The sequence below is a fragment of the Nematolebias whitei genome, chromosome 18 (assembly GCF_014905685.2).
Source record: "Nematolebias whitei isolate Nwh7 chromosome 18, NemWhi1, whole genome shotgun sequence".
Classification (NCBI taxonomy): domain Eukaryota; kingdom Metazoa; phylum Chordata; class Actinopteri; order Cyprinodontiformes; family Rivulidae; genus Nematolebias; species Nematolebias whitei.
Window position 1 is genome coordinate 27,451,541 of NC_056515.1, and position 19,441 is coordinate 27,470,981.

Sequence of the window (19,441 nt, forward strand, 5' to 3'; positions counted from 1 at the left end):
AAAAACGAAGTCCAGATGACATGATTCAACCTTTTTTGTTGTTATATTTAACAACATTCCAAAGAAATGTTCATGCCAGAGAAAGAGCATGTGACTCTTCAATGTAGTTTTTTTTCCACACCGTTTTGTCTTTGCAGTCTTCTGAATCAGCTCGTGCTCTCGCTTTTTTATTGGGGTACACATTGTCCTTTTCAATTCTTGTCAAAACAAAGATTCAGTGATCCTGGTTTCTGGCCTTTTCACAGCTAATATCAACTCATGAAACAAGAGAAGTGACCAAGTTGGGACTATAATGTGCCAGGATGCTTGTTTTTCCTTTAACTATTTTCTGGCAAATAATAAAAATCTTGCATCATATTTATATAAAAAAACAAAGCATGTTTAGGCATTCCTGAGCTATCTTGAGGATGACATTTTTACAGCTTTGCACTGTTAAATCTTTTGATACTACATAATAAATAAAGCTAATCTCTTAGGTTGAAAACTGAAGTTCTGCAACATCAGGCTTTTGTTTAGGCTAATTTAATCATGAGGTCAGGGTCAATGTGGCACCATCAGAAAAAAAAATTAGCTCTTCACTCACTGGTAAGCACTACGCTCATCAGCTTTAATAGTTGTTGCTCACAAGTATTCAGCTCATCTGCACTCATTTTGACTTGTTTGCCTGAAACTCTAAGTACTAATTCTGTGAACTGCTAATAATTAGGGATGCACTTTATTATTGGCATGGTATCGGCCGATATTAGCGATAAAGTTAAATACTGGACATAGGCCATTCCATCAAAATAACTCACTGATATAAAAGGCGCTGTTTTTAATATATATATATATTTATAGTGTTGCATCATTTTCAGTCCCTTTTTTGGCATCTGCATTTATCAGCAGGCCAAATTGACAAAGACCATGCAGAAGAATGTAGTATTTTAATTCCACAGCAGCTATGTAGTTTCTGTAAGTAGGTCTAGGAAAAAGTATTGGTACTGATATTAGTTATCAAGCAAATAAGTTTGAACATATTGGATATCGGCCAAAAATCCAATATTGTGCATTCCTACTGCTAATGTTAGACTCCGTCATTTGTTTGCATTATAGTTGTCAGAATAATTTATAAATGGCTAAATAAAAACATTGTATATATTGTATATTGTCCAATTTATCTATATATAATGTTTTTTTTACTTACTAACAAAGTCCATGCTCAATAATCCAGGTGTACAATCCAACAATTTTCAGTCGGGTCATCTGGACAATTTCTTTTTTTGTGCTGAAACGTTTCACCTTCCATCCAAAAGGCTTCATCAGTCAAGGAATCACACAGCACAAAACTCATTCTTCCCCCAACAACTTACTCCAAAGTGGAACAAACCAGTTTTGTTGGTGCTAAGATGGTCTCTTTGGTACGCCCCCTCCTCTGTGCCAGCCCTCTTCTTCGTCGACAGTCACGTCAAACTGGTTCAAAATCAACTAAGTCCATGCTCAATAATCCAGGTATACAATATGGGGGAAAAAACGTTTATTAGTCGCTTCATTATATAAGCAGGACTTGCAAATTTATGCAAAAAGGTGTGACTTATATGGCAAAAAATATTATAGATAAGCTGAAACACTCCTAACTAGTTGCTTTCTGAGATAGGCAAGAGGAGACACTGATCAAACAAATTCAACACTCTGAAGCCCATTTTCCCTCAAATGTTTTAATTTGGCCACTTACATTAGTAGCTATCAATTAGTTTTTCTGAGGTATAACTGTTTATTATTATAAAATGCAGCTTGTTTTCTGTGGTTCATCCACTTTTGAAGTTTTGATCACAGTGTAGTCCTTTTAAACCTTTGCCCTTATTTTCTTTCTGTTTAATTGGAAATACTTTATGTAATTGTAACATGAAAACATCAAGCTGCTTCAACATATTTGAGCTGGGGTTATGAAATGTAAGATGACAGCTGGGGGAAACCACACTGGCAGGCTCAGATTTAGGCCAAACAGCAGCCTTTAAAGCCTGATTTTCTTTTTCTGACTTTATTTTAAATACTATTTCTAACTTTTTTCCAACGTAATTTGATTTATCTATAATTTTTACTGCCGTATAATTGCTATAATTCTCTAGGTTCCTGTACATCAATTTTACAGGTTTCTTGTCGAGTCACATTCTCCTGCTTTGATGTGGCTTCGTTGTCTACAATAAGGTATTGAGGTAAATTAAATCTTAGTAAAGATAATCCAGGAAATGAGAAGCTGCAGAGACAAGACAGTGCAGTCTCCATGATCAGGTTTATTACTTTAAACCCACTGTGGGGCCACAGGCGATGCTTTGCTTGTGAGAACAAGTTGAAAAGGTAGAAAATTGTATATAACATATACAGGAGGAGATCATTCTTGTTGAATCATCCAATATTTGTAAGGCTGTAAAAAAAAAAAAAAAAAAAAAGCTTCACCAGCCTTCCTGCACACACGTCATGGAGTCTTTCCCCAGAAATGTTTTATGTCTTTGCTGTGTCGATAAGTCTTCTGACTGACTTGTTTTTGTGTTTTTCTAGAAGCTCTCCAGAGACCAGACTTTGAGGGTCAGGGTCTGTCGGAAGCAGCACGCTGGAACTCCAAGGAGAACCTGTTAGCGGGACCCAGTGAGAATGACCCCAACCTGTTCGTCGCACTCTATGACTTTGTGGCAAGCGGTGACAACACACTAAGCATCACTAAAGGTGAAGGGGGTTATTTTCATTATAAATGTTTATTGAAGAGTGATTTAAAGGGCAGTTTTGGTATTTACATCAGGCATAAAAGGAAGATGAGAAAAAAATTTAAGGGACATTTGCAACAAATGTAAACTTTTTGAAACTTCTGGGCACCAGAAAATATTTCCAGCCAACATTCAATTTTTAAATGGTTCTGATCTCAAGTTTCAGTGAGTTTTCCGTTCTGCCAAATAATCTTATTAGCGTCTTCACGTTGGAAGTGACAGAATGGTTAGCATGTCAGAGATGACAAAGGTCTCTGGAGGGTTATGAGCGGAACCGGGAATCTCCTTGTTTGTGTCCCTTTGTCTTCAGTCGCATCAGCTTCTCACTTCCTGACAATGTTTTGACGCTTGGGTCGTTTTCCACTGAACCAACTGTAAAACAATACTGCGGATGGATCAGACAGACAAATGAAGGAAGGAAGGAGGGAACATAGCCACTAGAGTAAACAAGAACATGTCTATCATAATCTAACTTTCTCATACTCTGACATGTAGTTAGAAAGTTTAAAAAAAAGAAGTTTATTTTAGGATTAATGCAGCGAAATACATTTAAATTTTTGTTGTCTAATACCATCTGAAAGACGTAAGCTAAATTTCTTGCATTTACCTAATCAGATCCATTGAGCTGATTTTTATTTATTTATTTTTTGTGTTTGATTAGGGGAGAAGTTGCGCGTGCTTGGTTACAACCACAACGGTGAGTGGTGCGAGGCGCAGACCAAGAATGGCCAGGGATGGGTGCCGTCCAACTACATTACTCCAGTCAACAGCCTGGAGAAGCACAGCTGGTACCATGGGCCCGTGTCGCGCAACGCTGCGGAGTACCTGCTCAGCTCGGGAATCAACGGAAGCTTTCTGGTCCGAGAGAGCGAGAGCAGCCCCGGACAGAGGTCCATTTCTCTGCGTTACGAGGGGAGAGTGTACCATTACAGGATTAACACTGCATCAGACGGCAAGGTTGGCATCGCTGGAAACACACACACATGCAGTTTATACAATTCAGGAATGTCTACACTTAAAATTAATCTTGTTTTCACAGAATAACGCATAACGCTCTACCTTTTTACTGTAATTCCAGCTTTGAACATTTCTTTGTCAACGAATACCAGCTGGAGGATATTTTAGAGACTATTGTTTATGTTTGCTCCTAGTGGCAACAGCTCTGCAAGCTTTTTGCTCTGACTTAAGTTTAATAAAGGGAGGATTAAACAACTTCCTGTTGCACCTGTAGCACTTAGACTTTATGAATGTGTGTTTCTTCTCAAAAGCTTCTAATGTTATGGAGAAAAGTTAGAACCTCACTGTCAACATCAAAAATAAATCTGATGATTTGCATGACAGTTTAGTGAATTGTTTTTTTTAGGTTAAAACTGCATTTTGTGATTAGTAAAACCAAAGTACTAAATCGCATAGATAGACTAACAATATGTACAAAAACGGGCAAGTCTTGCCTTTGTACCTCTCAAATCTAACCCCTGGCATACCAAAACGTAAAATTACAAATCACTATTTTCTTGTCCCCAAAATGCTCAAATGTTATGAAGTTCTGGTTTGTTTAGGCCTGTCACGATAATAAATTTTGCTGGACGATTAATTGTCGCAGAAATTATTGCCATAAACGATAATATTGTTTGGAATTTGACGGTAATTGGTAATTATTGTCAAATTTAAGAATAAACGGTTAATTTGTTTTGAGTGTAGTACCTTTTTGACCACCGGATGGCAGTATAAGACAGTTTGAACTGAAGGATGGATAGTGAGGGAGTGAGCAGCATGACTCTTTAAGAAAAATGGGAGGGAGGCCCCTTGACGGGACATCAACTGTCTCTTTCCTTTTTTTCGGTTCACAAAATGGCGGACGCACGATGTGGTTTGAGCTCTTTAGCATAGCATTTTTCACACAAAGGTCTGCCTGTTAGCTTAGCTTATAGCTTAGCTTCTCAGCTTAGCTGCTTTTAATGATCCAAAAATGTGATTTTGTACAGTTAAAATGGATTTTAAAGAGAAAGGGAGGGGTCAGTGAAGAGCGCAGGAGTTGAGCTTTTTGTCATCCAGTGTCTTGAGTAGAAAGAGAGAGACTTGAAGAAACAATAAAGCTTATCATGTGATTAATTGATTTATTGTTTATCGCGACAGGCCTAGGATTGTTTACTACTTTTTTGTGTGTGTGTGGGATTGCCTCGAGAAGCTAGTTTTTTGTCCTCCTGTCCGATGAAGCGAGCGGGCTAGCTTCAGGAGCTTAGCGATGACAAAAACACCGTTGACCACCACTGTGGTGCTCATGGCAAACAGGAGGCCTGACCCAGTTATTCTTGTCCATGCTAAGGCGTGCTTAATGTGGATGCTCACACATACATAAAAACAAATGCACAAACGGAGACAACCAGACACATTCATGCACAAGATTTCATCTTTCATATTGTGTCCTGTCCTACCACAAAGCAAGTTGGCAAAAGTCTGTTTGTTCACAGCAGCAGCTTCTCTGAACAAAACATTTATAAACTAATTATTTGTTGCACTTGCTAAATAGTTAAATTTTCAACCTAAAAAGCAGTTTTCTCCTTTTTAGATTTGAACTCGTTTTTTGTTTTAAGTTTTCCTTTTTTACTCTTTTCTCTGTGCCATCATCTTATACATTATAAAGTAATAATATGTAAAGTAATGCTTAAAGAACATACTAGAGGAAACTAGTTTTAGTATTATGCAAGACTTGAATAATGGAAAAGTCTGTGTCCGCTGAGCCCTGACCAACATCCTTCTGTCCACCAGCTTCCTGACAAATGCCTCGCAAGCTTGGAGTTGGCCAAGAGCATAACTTTTCCACTTCTGTTTCCAGATATCCCTGCATTTAACATTTTTAGACTTTTTAGCACTTATTGTTGAATATAAGAAGCTAAAAATAATTGATTTTGACAACCTTAATGTACCTGTTGTTTACTAGAATGTGACATTATGTCTATTTCTTGTTTGTTTTAGGATATATATTTGCTCACATGTAAAAAAAAAACCTTTTCTTCCTTAGCTGTACGTCTCATCAGAGAGCCGTTTCACCACATTGGCAGAACTCGTGCACCACCACTCCACCGTGCAGGACGGCCTCATCACCACGCTGCACTATCCAGCGACAAAACGCAACAAGCCCACCATCTATGGAGTTTCTCCCAACTACGACAAGTGGGAGATGGAGCGCACTGACATCACTATGAGGCACAAACTGGGAGGGGGCCAGTATGGGGAGGTGTACGAAGGCGTCTGGAAAAAGTACAACCTCACTGTGGCTGTCAAAACACTTAAGGTACAAACCTATGAAGAGAAAGATTTAATGTCTTTCTGCAGCACTCCCAAGTTCTGACATTATTGTTTCTGAGAACATGAAAAATATCACAAACCTTCAACTGATGGAAACATTTTGAGACTGATTAAAAATCTGTAATCAGGCTGAATAATGCTGCCATCTACTGGTAGATAGATGCAACTGCACCTAGCAACTTCACTCATCCTTTTTTTTTTTTTTTTTTGCAATCTCTGCAGGAAGACACAATGGAGGTGGAGGAGTTTCTTAAAGAGGCTGCTGTTATGAAAGAGATCAAACACCCCAACCTGGTGCAGCTGTTGGGTATGTAAAACAAATGACTAAATATATATATTAGAGGTGTAGCAATATCTCTGCTCACAAGACGAGATGGTATCATGGATTCACGAGAGCAAAGCCAGGTTTCTTCTTAAGAAAACTTCAAAGATGAAATCTATGCTGTAAAAATTATTTTTTTTTTTTAGGCTCTCTTGGAGGTTTTAGCTCAAACCCGTTTGACTTGCATCTCTCCTGGCTGATTTCCATTTACCGATAGTTTCTTCCAATCTTAATCTCCTTAAATCTGTGTGACCTTCCAACTCCGTGCAGTCCACCCCATTTTCACAAGTGGCCAAAATTAAAAACCTGAAAAGGGACAACATTTTTCTAGAGAAGGAATAAATAAATTAGCTGTTTTTTCTGATGCTTTATGTTACAATATTTCTACAGAAATGTGGACTTAACTTTTCTCAGTTTATCTTATATCTGGGTAAAATAAATGTAAACACCTTGTAGCTGTGTTGTCCTCTGGCAGGCGTTTGTCTGGGAGTCTGAATCATTTTAGACTTTCAAAACTGACTGAGGTGGACTTTAGAGCGAAACTCCTTTGAGCGGTTTTTGTAAAGCCTTTGGTCAGCTTTTGTTGTTTTTATGTGCTATAGAAATAGACATTGTTTTTATTATATTCAATGCAGTGAAAAGTTGCTCACACTGAACACAGAAATAAACAGCTTGCGGGGAAGAGGAGACTCTGCAGCCAACATTCTGCCCAATGCTGCTGTATCATTTGATAAAACCTGATTTTAAGAAATGAAACTTAAAATATACCACTCTTGTTTTTTTAATTCTTGCCACTCGCAGGTGTTTGCACACGGGAGCCGCCGTTCTACATCATCACAGAGTTCATGACCCACGGTAACCTGCTGGACTACCTGAGGGAGTGCAACAGAGAGGACGTCAACGCCGTGGTGCTGCTGTACATGGCCACACAAATCTCTTCAGCCATGGAGTACCTGGAGAAAAAAAACTTTATACACAGGTGTTTACATTTAATTAAAACGAACAAAGCAAGTTGTTTCCAGGTTTTTCACTTGATGCGTTTAATCAAAGCTGTAACAACTCTAAAGATTAAAACATTCCTGACATATCTTGTTTTCCTCATTCCTGGGCCGTTCTCTTATTTCTCTTTGCGCCACAGAGAAGCCATTGTTGTAATACATTTGTTTTTTTTCTGACACATTTAATCTGGTCTTTAGGAGGCAATGAGAAATGATTTAGCCAAACTGCATTTTAATTCTTGAGGCTGACAGGACTCTGCTTGCATCACAAAACATGATGAAACAGCAGATAGCTTATATATCTTACTGAGTGTGTTGCAATCAGTTGATCTCCATTTTTTAATTATTATTTTTTCTTTCTGCCAAAGTCGCATAATTTCTCATAGCATCTCGTTCATGACTCTTTATTCTCTCCTGCAGGGACTTGGCTGCTCGTAACTGTTTGGTTGGGGAGAACCACCTGGTGAAAGTTGCAGATTTTGGCCTGAGCAGGTTAATGACTGGAGATACGTACACGGCTCACGCTGGTGCCAAGTTCCCCATTAAATGGACTGCTCCAGAGAGTCTGGCTTACAACACATTTTCTATCAAGTCTGATGTCTGGGGTAAGTTTAATCTCACTCAGACAATGTTAAAATTCACGTTTGCAGTATTTTATATAGTCCAGTTTTCTTTGTGAACTTTTCATTTGTACAATGAAACTAACTGCCTTGTTCCTTTCTCAGCATTTGGTGTACTGTTGTGGGAAATTGCCACTTATGGTATGTCTCCTTACCCCGGCATTGACCTGTCCCAGGTCTATGAGCTGCTGCAAAGAGACTACCGCATGGAACGACCAGAAGGCTGTCCAGAGAAGGTCTACGAGCTAATGACAGCCTGTGAGTACAAATAAAGCGTCCATAAACAAATATTTTAGTTGTTTTTGAAGGATCTTTTTGAGTCCCACTCTTGTTTTACTCTCAGGTTGGAGGTGGAACCCAGCTGAACGCCCGACATTTGCTGAAACACATCAAGCATTTGAGACTATGTTTCAGGAGTCCAGCATCTCTGATGGTCAGTGCTGCTTTTTTAAACGTCTAAAACGTTTTGTAGTTTTGAAGAACATTTTAAAATATCCACAGTCTTTTAGCTTAAAGAAATGCATCAATGTTATTATATTTGTTGTTAAAACGTCAAAACCATCTGTGTAATTGAAGAGGTTGAGAAGGAGTTGGGGAAGAAGGGTAAAAAGACCACGTTAGGCCCCATTCAGCAGGCTCCACAGCTGCCCACCAAGACCAGACCTTCCCGCAGAAACATGGAAAGCCGGGACAGAGACAGTCCAGGTTGGGTGCACGTCATGTGTCTATGTTGCTTTGTTTAATTACAAGTGAATACATTTGTTGTGATTCTCACTGGTCATTTTGTTTTAACTCATGTTAGACTGTATTACATACCCCTAACTTTGTAATGTATTTTTCTGTCCTTATTATGACTTAAATTTAAAATCTTTCAATTTTATTGATCACATTCGTCCTAAGAATGTTTTATTGTACTTTAACTGAATAACTTGATTTTCCATTCCATCTCCATTTCCTTGGCATGTTTATGCTGTTCCTTAGACCCAGTGGATCCAGAGGTGGCTGTATCATCGCCAATGCTTCCTCGGAAAGAGCGCCCCCTGATGGACAACAACCTAAATGAAGATGACCGTTTGCTGCCCAGAGACAAGGACAAGACACGTGGCAGCGGTTTCCTCAGTCTCATCAAGAAAAAGAAAAAGAGCGCACCTGAGCCACCCAAACGCAGCTCTTCTTTCAGAGACGAGGTTCACTCCGACAGAAGGGTTGTGACTCCTGATCCTCGAGACGGTGATAATTTCAACAATGGTGCACCCTTGTCTCTAAACGACATCACACATGGCACTGACTTGTCAAAGTTCTTGAGTACGACCAATAATGGAGCTGGTGGTATTTCCAGTGGGGGTCCAAACTACCCTGGACCTTTGTTTTTTCGAAAGAAAGGGTCTCCTGCGGTGCCTGGTCCAGGAGGTAAGGTGGCCACAACACCACCCAGCGAAGAGGAATCTTTTTCCAATTCAAGCCGCTTCCTCTGGTCCAGTAACATGACTAATGGTACCGAGTGGAAATCTGTCACACTGCCAAGAGATCCGGGCCATCGCCACTTTGATTCAAGCACCTTGACAGGCAAACCAGCGCTGCCACGCAAGAGGACCAATGAGCAGAAAGGAGAGACGGCCCCTCGAAAAGGTACCCTGACTCCCCCACCACGCCTGAACACACCACCTGATCCTTCCTCTTCCTTCTTGGGAAAAGATACAGATCCCAGTCCAGGTTCCAGTCCAAAAGCACTGACACCCAAGGTGGTGAAGAGGCCAGGTGTGCCAGGTTTGGAGAACTCAAAGACCAGTGCTCTCCATGCAGAGCTTCTGAAGCCCAACGTTTTTCCTGCTTTGGGAGCAGCTGGTGACGAGTGTAGGGCCCGCAGAAACAAGCACACGATAGATCCCTTATCTGTCAGAGAAAAAGGAAAGTTACAGAAACCCAAACCAGCCCCACCTCCACCGCCCACTGGTCCTAAAACAAGCAAGATGTCCCGTAGCCCCACTCAAGAACTCCCCTCCCCCTCATCTTCCCCTTCAGATATCAAACTCAAGTGCCTTCCTTCGATTTCAGATCCCCGCCATACTGCAGCTGCTAGTGACCAAGCCCGCTCACCAGTCACTGAGGGATCCAAAAAGGTTCCCCTAGGCGGCTCCTCTAAACCTCAGCCACTAAAATCCCCCACCTCACCCACTTCAGCAACCACTTTTCCTTCTACCCAGAACCAGGGAGGCTCAGCTGTAACCACACCCACTGATCAAAGCTCAATTGCGTTCACCCCTCTAGCTAAAACTCGAATTTCTCTACGCAAAACGACACCCCGCCAAGCCTCTGAGCGCACCCCGAACTCGGCCGTGACACGCGAGATGGTGCTGGAAGGAGCCGAGCTGCTCCGCAAAGCGATTTCTCGCATTTCCGAGCAAACGGGTAGCCACAGCAGCGTGCTGGAGGCCGGCAAGAATCTGTCCAAGTACTGTGTGAGCTTTGTTGACTCAATTCAGCAGATGAACAAGTTTGCCTTTCGAGAGGCCATCAACAAACTCGAGAGCAGCTTGCGCGAGCTTCAGATCTGCCCCACTGCCACAGGGGGCTCCAATGCACAGCAAGACTTCAGCAAGCTGCTGTCCTCTGTCAAAGAGATCAGTGACATCGTTCAGAGGTAGCGCAATAAGGACCATAACAGAACCTATATGAACTTCAGAACGTTATCCTTTCAGAGCTGTGGCCAGTAAAGGGTGGATGCAGCACTGTAGGTTCACTCTACAGTCCTCTCCGACTTAATTAATCCTGTGGTTATAATGAATGGGATCAAAGGAACCCGTATGTGGATGTTCAACAGCCTTAACTATGAATGCACATTGTTTTTTGGGGCCTTTAATGAGGCTAGGGACCAATTCTTCATCAACATGGATTCACCAGTTGTCTTTTAAATAGTTCCAGCGTTATCATGAAAAGACCCCGTTTCTGTGAGTCTATATTATGCTGCGACAATTAGCAAAAAATGCTTCACCTCATTGTGGTCCACAGTGCCTTACAAAGCATCGTCAGTTGTATTTTCTATTTTCATGTTTAAAGATTCTGAAAAACAGAGCGGGATGTTTCGTCCGACACATCTATTTTATTGTAGTCATCAGTGATTGGTTGTGTTGAGATTAAATCATGCCCGTGTTTGTATTATATAGATATAAATGCTGTTTGCAGTGTTGGCAACCATGTGCCAAAAACGTAATGGGTGCAAACGGTTGAGGCACTCATGTCAGCCTTCCTCTTATTTTTTGCTGCACACTTTGTAACAAATAGTGCCTTAAACACTACCAGAAGGGCTTTCTCAGCCTCAGCACTTAAAAGTGCATTTTTAATACTCTGGCTAAGTTGTATTGTGTGCTCGAGAGTGGCTTTGGATACGTTTGCAAAACCAAAAAGATAAACTAAAAATTATCTCCAGGCTGTATTGGAGGCTAACCGAAGTGTATGGTCTGCAACTTAGTGGATCGGTTTTACGTTTTCCTTAAGACTGAATCTTCTCTTTACATATGTAAACACAAGTCTGCATGCTAGTCAGAGCCTTCACTAACATGCCATTTGGTAAAAAGGGGTAACAAACTGTTTTCCTGACGGGCTTTTATTTCTCGGAGGTCAGATATTAAAGCTGTTGCTTTCACCCCAGAAAGAAAAGTATATCCTGGGGGAAACACTGGACTGAAATTCTTAATTGTATTACATGCTGTTTCCAGAAAATATATATATAGAAGAGGATGACCATTACAGACAGATGAAATGCCACTGTAAAAGATTTTGTCTACAACTCTTGTACATGTTCTGTAGTTGTCTCGTCCTTTATGCCCTGCCTGACTGCGAAGCCTGAGGACAAATCACCGCTGCCAGCCTTGATTTTTAATGGTACTGTCATTGTGGACGTTTCTATTCCCCTCTATCAAACATACCACTACTCTATTTTTGTGTAAGTCTCAGTCACCAGTTTTGCGAACAACTTTTGCCTTCATTTTGTAAATGTTTTCTTTCTTTCTAACCTGGGTGCAATTTAAGTTGCAATAAAACACAAAGCAGTTGTGCTACTTGAAATCCAACTCTTGATTTGATGTTTTAATGTTAAAAAGACACACGTACAGGTTATGTATAATTTATTTTTTTTCTGACTAGAGTATTTTTAATCATTAAAATCAAAATGTCAACACTTTAAAATCATGTACACGCAAGAATGCATTTAAATGTTAGCACAGCTTCTTAAAAATTTATACATATTTACGTTTTTTTTTTTCTTCTTCTTTATTGTGGACAGAGACAAAAAGCAGGAAGTGGTCACTCAAAACTGCTAAAGAGGCAGGACACAGGATAAAGGAAGCCCAGCCCACTCACTTCAACAAACTAATCCCTGCTCTCCGAAAAGTTAAGACAGCAATTTAGGCCCCTCTAGTACAGATGAGCCATGATTAGGAAAAAAAAAAAAACAATTTCAACATAAGCATGCCCCGTTCTTCACTCTGTACAAAAATGAGATAAAGCAAAATTTGCTGACATAAATACTAGTTTGCATATCATCTCAATCCAGTTTCTCTCCTCTCCGTAAGTTCAACAGTGTGTAGAGGGGCTTTCTGTGCGTCTGTCCTTTACTTACAATTATTAATAGAAACTATGTTACAGATTTTTCCAAGCATGAATTACAGGCAACCTACTAGCACACTAACTGTACAAGATCTTGGCAGAGCCACCAAACAAATTTCTAAATCCAAAGTACAGTAGCAAGGTCATCACCAGCAATTAAGAAGCACATATATACAGCTGTAAGGGAACTGCTATGTTACAGAGTAACATATTTGTACTTAAACAACTAGATCTCACAACTTCCTGTTTCAAAGGGAGTCATGCTGCTGCTTGGTTTAATGAAGCAGAGCAACAACTTTTCCAATTGAACAACAAATGAGCCATTCAGTGCAGCTTCATCACAACAAAGGAGTGAGAAATACTTGTTTTGTGAGTTTTAAGACCATCCTGCTAACTCGGTCCTTAGTGATACGATGCAAATACTTTTTTAGAAAGTAAAATATAAGAGGCATCCTAAAAGAGCAAATTTCATCGAATCCAGGTAATCCAAACAGCAGCATGAAGAGCAAGTGCAGCGAAAACAATGACTAAAGAATACTTAATAAGGCAACAAACGATGACAAAGAAAAGCTGGTACCGACATGACTGTGGGAAGAGTTTCAGGGTTATGTGAATGAGGGAGAGCTGGTGCAAACTGATGTAAATTTTATCTTTTCATCAAAAACAGAAAAGACTTCTTAAAGTGACATTATAACTTCGCCTAAAGAACCATCCATCCAACTTTGTAACACTCAGATCCACTAGAAAAACACCCCAAACTACCACCTCTGCAGAGACTTGAAAATTACCCATAATAGTATTTAAAGGGTAATTCTTTACATTTATTTTTCTCTCTCTCTCTCCTGAGTTTTATCAGATTTGGCAAAGAATTTTATTTTTGTGCCCAGCAGCAAAAACAGGTTTAATAGCCACAAGCAGGTTTAAATTCTGATGGAAATAGCTCACTCAAATACGCAGTCTTGGACACACGGTTTGGAGTGTCTACTTGTGCGGCTACGTGTTAAAACTACTTCATTGCTTTGTGTCCCCATTAAACAAGTGAGATATTATCTGCATGATCTGATAAAGTGATGGAATCATAAACCATGCAACGAGAGGAATTAGGAAATATAATTTAGATTAGATTTATACAAAAATGATGAGCGATGACTGAAACTTAGTGCAGTGTTTACATTTCATACATAGCTATAAAACCAAACATAAAAAAAAAACAGTCTTGCTTTGTTATTTTCATTTGAACATTACATCTATCTAAAGTGTCAGTGACCAGTGTAACTCACGGTGCCATCTATGATACTACTGATGGGGGGAGGGGAGACTGAATGTTGGGGAGGAAATGAGATTTATGGGACAAAAATACACTGAGTTTTAAGAGGATTGACACAGCAACAAAGGGTGACAGGCAAAAAGGATGGGGGAGGAGGATGTAGTCCACACAGCCCAGCTCAGTCTGGCCCAAGTTGATATTCGCCACCCCCTTTCTTTTTCCGTGCAGCACCGCTCTCACGCAAGTGTAGGAATGGATGGATGGGGTACTTGAGGTGTAGGCGGGCAGAGCAGATAAGAAGGGAGGGCACAGTGGGCTTTTGCTTGATCATTAGCAGCCACATCCTTCCCTCTGGGGCTGAGGTTCACTGGTTAGCCGACCACCCTGAGGCGCTGAGGGCTTATGCTGGACTCCTGACTCAGCGGCATTCAGGTCCAAGCTGCCATCTTGGATATTCTGGTAGATTTTCTTAGCAGCTTCAAGGAAGGCATCCTCTACATTTTCACCCCTGCAAACAAAAGAAGCATGAAAACTTGCTAAATGATGAGCTGCTAATACAGGAAATGGAATAGTTCTAAGTTATGGAGACAATGTTTCAGACTTACGTTTTTGCACTTGCTTCCAAAAACAACAAACCTGAAACAAAAACAAAACAAAAAACAGCAGCTTATCCTGATGCATGCTCAATAATCCAGGTAGAAAAATCTGAAAAAGTTAAGTCTGGTCCTCTGGACATTCAAAAAAACAAACAAAAACAAAAAAGTAGAAACATTTTGACTTTCATCCGAAAGACTTCCTCAGTCTGAGGTGCTGTATTCAGCTCAGTCTTATAAATAGCACCTTCTCATAGTGGATCAACCAGTTTTGCTGCTGACAACCAAAACCAGCTGCTCACATGATCAAGAAGGACCATCAGCCTAACAAAGGATGGAAAAGAAGCTTACACCCCAAGTTCTCATTCACCCTTATACTTATTAAGAGTGCACTACTCCCTGTTCAACAATCCCACTTCAAGTTACAGTATCAGAAAATGTGATTTTTGTAAAGAACTGTGTGGGATTTTTTTCCAAACAAGGAAGAATAGTATGTGTAAAACTCAATTTAACTTTTAACATTTGGTCTTGTTCAAAAAACACTGGTTTTGCTAAAACCTGGGACCATTTTCCAGAGAAAGCTTTGTTAATGTCTCGAGCTGATGCGGGGCTCACCATTCTCCTCAGCAAATTGCTTAGCCTCCTCATACGTCACGTCCCTCTGGGCCTCCAGGTCCGCCTTGTTTCCTATGAGAATGATCACCTGATGATACAGACATGGAAAAAGTGAGAAGGAAAATATGGCTGGAAGAAATGTGCTCACCGATTCTAGAAGAGATAAGCTTAATGAAATATAGGATAGCTTAACTGCACAGAGAACGTGCCTACTGAAAAAAATGATTGATGCTTTGAGGTAAATGATAGATTCAGTAGTAACCGTGAGATCTGCAAAGCAGACTGATGTAATGAGCTTGTTTCTAGTAGCAGCAAGTCAACTGGTATATAACTTGTGTTCATGTTTAGATATAACCTCAGGTCATGAACTCCTTCTTCCCCAGCAGTTGAATTAATTCTTCGAACAAAGAAATACGACCACGCATGTTCTTTGAATCTTTTATCCAAATTGGGTCTTTAAATCATTACAATGCAAGTCAAATGATCAGGCATTTAAAACCATAAGCAGCTGTTACAGACACTTGGGACAAAAGGCACAGTAATGCTACAGCAGTGCCACAACAGCCTTTAAGTAATTTCAGCTGAAACAGATCAGGAAATCACAGAGGCTGGTTTTCTGACTAACTGCAGTCTCATTACAGCACAAAAGGGATGTAGCACTCATTTCTTATACACGAAATGTAACCTTTCAGTGGACTGAGAAGAGTAAGTTGGTTTAGCCTCGAGAACACATCGACACACGAAATCTTATTAAATCTCTGAAATTTAATATTTTGCTTCTACACCATTAAATAAATTAACATAATGACAAACTTTGTGAAATATTGATATGCAACTCTGTAAAGCGCCTTTTATTTTGAACTACTGTTTTTTAAGTGCACTGTAGTGGCTGGACTTGTACATAATATTTAATGGTTTAAAATCAAGAAAAGTTCAAGATTTTAAAAAATGTACAGGAAGTGGGCTGTTGCTCAGATGGATGATTTCAAGTTAATCATATTTACCAAGACAACCTGGTAAAGAAATGAATCTGTAATTTTATTTAAAACTGAAGGAAAACAACGTGAGAATAACTGGAAATTAATCAAACACACTGAATAATTCAAGTGAACAAGAAGTCGATCAGTGTTCTTACAGTATTGGGGTTGGTGAGGTTTCTGGCATCAGTCAACCAGCTACTGAGGTGGTTGTAAGTGCTTCTCCTGTGTGAAAACAAGTACAGATGTTACTATGACAACAAGACAATATCCTGCCATCACTGAACAGATTAGACAGATGCAGCAGCTGTGAACTGGTACAGACCGCATCGCTGCAAGGTGAAGAATTTAGACAACTCGAGTGAAAGCTATATTATACTACGGTACGTTTAGTAGCTTCTTGTTTGAATCACCATTGATCTCCAACACCAGGTTATTTCTGTCACTTATTTGAAGTCTTAGCCTAAGTTTCTAATCAATATTAAAATTTTATTATAATTTGGTCCTGAAAAAAATCAACATGTTAAGATGTTTTGGGTAAATGCAGAGCTGGTCCAAAAATACAAAATGTATTTAAAAAAAACAAACGAATTGCTACCAAACCTACTAGTTAAAACTCTTTTTTTGATTTCCTTTTGTTAATGCAAGCCAAACATAAAGCCATTTTTTATTTTCACCAAATATTTCCCAATACTCATCTCAGCAGCTTCATGAAAGTATAATTAAATTTAACATCCAATTTTTTTCACGATGCAAGTGATTCCTGACATAAAAGCTGTTTTGGAACATGCTGATTTATGGCTGCCACATAATGATTAGAAATGAAGTTCACAGTTTATTGTCAGATGCATATTGCATTACTTTATTATATATAAATTTCTTGAAAATTTCAATTTGTACTGAACCAACTTTCACTTTTAGACACACAAGGGGGGGGGGAAAAGCAAGACACAAAGATAACATTTAGCTTTTGCAGCTACACCCTCATAATAACAGGATATGAGCATGTGCACATTCAGAGCAACTGTGCAGGGCTGAACAAACACTGACTGACACTGTGGATTAGACCAAAAGAAGCAATACCAGTAATACTACTTTTCCCAGTAATATAAACAATTTATAACTGGAGTTCCAGTTGAGCACAGTTTGTTTACCTCTTGGGACAACAGCTGGAGTTTCCTGCAGTTTGAACAGACATTTCACACGTTGAGCTGTGTTTGTTAAGCATACTTATGATACCATCTGAGATCTGAAGGAAGGGGTTTGAACACAAGCTGTAATAAAACCATTCATGTTTGTTCTGGATTGTGCACTTGTTTTTCATTTTGGCCTCTTCTAACATGTAAGTTTTAAACATCTAGATTGAGATCAGCTCTATTATGAAAACTTTTTGTCAGGACCGAAGTAGCACATGTGGTAAAAGCATGCTTTACCTGGTAATGTCGTAAACCATAAGTGCTCCTGCAGCTCCGCGATAGTAGGAGCGCGTGACGGCTCTGAAGCGCTCTTGTCCTGCTGTGTCCCAAATTTGCAGCTTGATCTTCTGTCCGCTCACCTCAATTATCCTTGTACCGAACTCCACGCCAATTGTATGAGGACAGTCTGCCATAACTGTGAAGAGGAAGTAAAAATAAAAGTGAATTCAACTGGATTTTCCCCCATGGCAAAAAATCCCACTGTTAGCCTTTGACTGACATTCATATTTCTATCATTTTTTTAGATTAAGGTGTTCTACAGATAAATTAGGAACATTAGGTGTGACAGTTTATCCAGCTATTTAAATTAAAATCTACGCCCAGTTTTAACTTACAATAAATGTTATTAATGTGAACACTAGGGATGCACGATATTATCGGCATGGTATCGGCCGATATTAGCGATAAAGTCGGATAATATCGGACATTGGCCACTCCATCAAAATAACTCACCGATATAAAAGGCAATGTTTTTATATATATATATATAATAAATAAAGGCGCTGATTTTGCATAACAACCCAGCGACAAGGATGCTTGCAGCGTCAGCACAACATTATGACGTCATGTGCACCGCTGAGTTTAGATTTGTGAAAATTTACAAATTTGCACTGTTCGAGTGTTGTCATTGTGTTAGAGAATAAAGGTCATGAATAAATTTGACATTAAACATAATCCAAGTTGAAGTGTCACATCATTTTCAGCTCCCTTTTTGGCATCTGCATTTGGTAGCAGGTCAAACGGACAAAGACCATGCAGAATAATGTAGTATTTTAATTCCACAGCAGAGAAAGCTATGTAGTCTCTGTAAGTAGGTCTAGGGAAAAAATATCAGTATTGGTATCGGTTATCAGCTAAATAAGTTTTAACATATCGGCCAAAAATCCAATATCGTGCATCCCTAGTGAACACTCAACCAAACTAACCAACCTGATTTCTGCTGTTAACTAGCAGCAGATGAACCAGTTATTAATTGTCACAGTTAGAACCACAGAGTTGTGAAAACTTGAAATATAAACAACCAAATGTGTCAAATTTCACTCTTTCAAACTAACATTGGAAACCCTTCCCTGAATCACTCTAGTAAGTGTGTGCGTGTGTTTGGACAGGGGCAGGATGTGATCATGAACATGTGAATGAGGAGCGCAGCATCTGGCTCGTTAACAGCAGCACTGAACATAACTGAGCTGAATGGCAATGGCAGGCTGCAGCTGGCTCATACACAGGAGAAGAGACCCCCACTGTGAGCTCACACTTGTCTTCTTTGATACAGACTTCCGCTGACGTTTAAAAAAAAATCTAAAGCAATTTAAGCACTTCAGAGAAATCTGGCAACCTTGCATGCATTGAAGCACATACAAAGATAGGCACTCACATTTCTTTTCTGTGAACTGGTGAAGCAAACAGGACTTTCCTACACCCATGTCCCCTGTGCAGAGAGACAAAGAGAAACTCAGGTCAGCTGAGAAAACGGAAGAACAATTCAGACTCTGCATGATGTAGCAACTTCTCTGTCACCGTTTGCAACACTTAAAATTTCACATGTCTTAAGAGACACGGATAAAAAATATCAGGAAAGAAAAACGGGTAAAAACGTAGGAAAAAAGTAGGTAAGTGAACAAGCAGAATCTCGAGATAACAAATCGCAGTGAGGATTTGAGATGTACCAATAACAGGTTAAATAACTTAAATGTTTTTGATAATTAATACATATGCAAATGTGTACACAAAATAAACTTTGTGCCCTTGGTTTAAAGTTTGCATTTATAAAATAATGTTAAGTTCTTCTGGAAGGGAATTCATGTCAAAACTCGACAAGATAGTCCTAAAGTTCATCAATATACACAAAGTTTGTTTTCTCAGTCATCCAGGTATATAACAACAAAAAAGGTTGAATCATGTCATCTGGACTTCGTTTTTTT

The 19,441-nt window shown here is 39.6% G+C and overlaps 2 protein-coding genes across 2 annotated transcripts in view; one reads left to right on the forward strand and one right to left on the reverse strand.

The window, feature by feature from the left end:
- Positions 1 to 10,639, forward strand: part of abl1 (c-abl oncogene 1, non-receptor tyrosine kinase) — a 30,269-nt gene extending 19,630 nt beyond the window's left edge. Inside the window, exons 3-12 of the mRNA XM_037692302.1 lie at positions 2,536 to 2,700; positions 3,400 to 3,695; positions 5,761 to 6,033; positions 6,270 to 6,354; positions 7,171 to 7,348; positions 7,788 to 7,972; positions 8,093 to 8,245; positions 8,331 to 8,420; positions 8,564 to 8,692; positions 8,969 to 10,639. Of these exons, the coding sequence (XP_037548230.1) occupies positions 2,536 to 2,700; positions 3,400 to 3,695; positions 5,761 to 6,033; positions 6,270 to 6,354; positions 7,171 to 7,348; positions 7,788 to 7,972; positions 8,093 to 8,245; positions 8,331 to 8,420; positions 8,564 to 8,692; positions 8,969 to 10,632 (3,218 nt within the window). The 3' untranslated portion in view covers positions 10,633 to 10,639. The remainder of the gene's footprint in view (positions 1 to 2,535; positions 2,701 to 3,399; positions 3,696 to 5,760; positions 6,034 to 6,269; positions 6,355 to 7,170; positions 7,349 to 7,787; positions 7,973 to 8,092; positions 8,246 to 8,330; positions 8,421 to 8,563; positions 8,693 to 8,968) is intronic.
- A 1,171-nt stretch (positions 10,640 to 11,810) lies between these two features.
- rab14l (RAB14, member RAS oncogene family, like) overlaps positions 11,811 to 19,441 on the reverse strand; it is a 12,715-nt gene continuing 5,084 nt past the window's right edge. Inside the window, exons 3-8 of the mRNA XM_037692447.1 lie at positions 18,895 to 18,948; positions 17,478 to 17,655; positions 16,203 to 16,269; positions 15,068 to 15,155; positions 14,465 to 14,495; positions 11,811 to 14,367 (exon numbers count right to left, since the gene is read on the reverse strand). Coding sequence (XP_037548375.1) covers positions 14,190 to 14,367; positions 14,465 to 14,495; positions 15,068 to 15,155; positions 16,203 to 16,269; positions 17,478 to 17,655; positions 18,895 to 18,948 — 596 coding nt within the window. The 3' untranslated portion in view covers positions 11,811 to 14,189. The remainder of the gene's footprint in view (positions 14,368 to 14,464; positions 14,496 to 15,067; positions 15,156 to 16,202; positions 16,270 to 17,477; positions 17,656 to 18,894; positions 18,949 to 19,441) is intronic.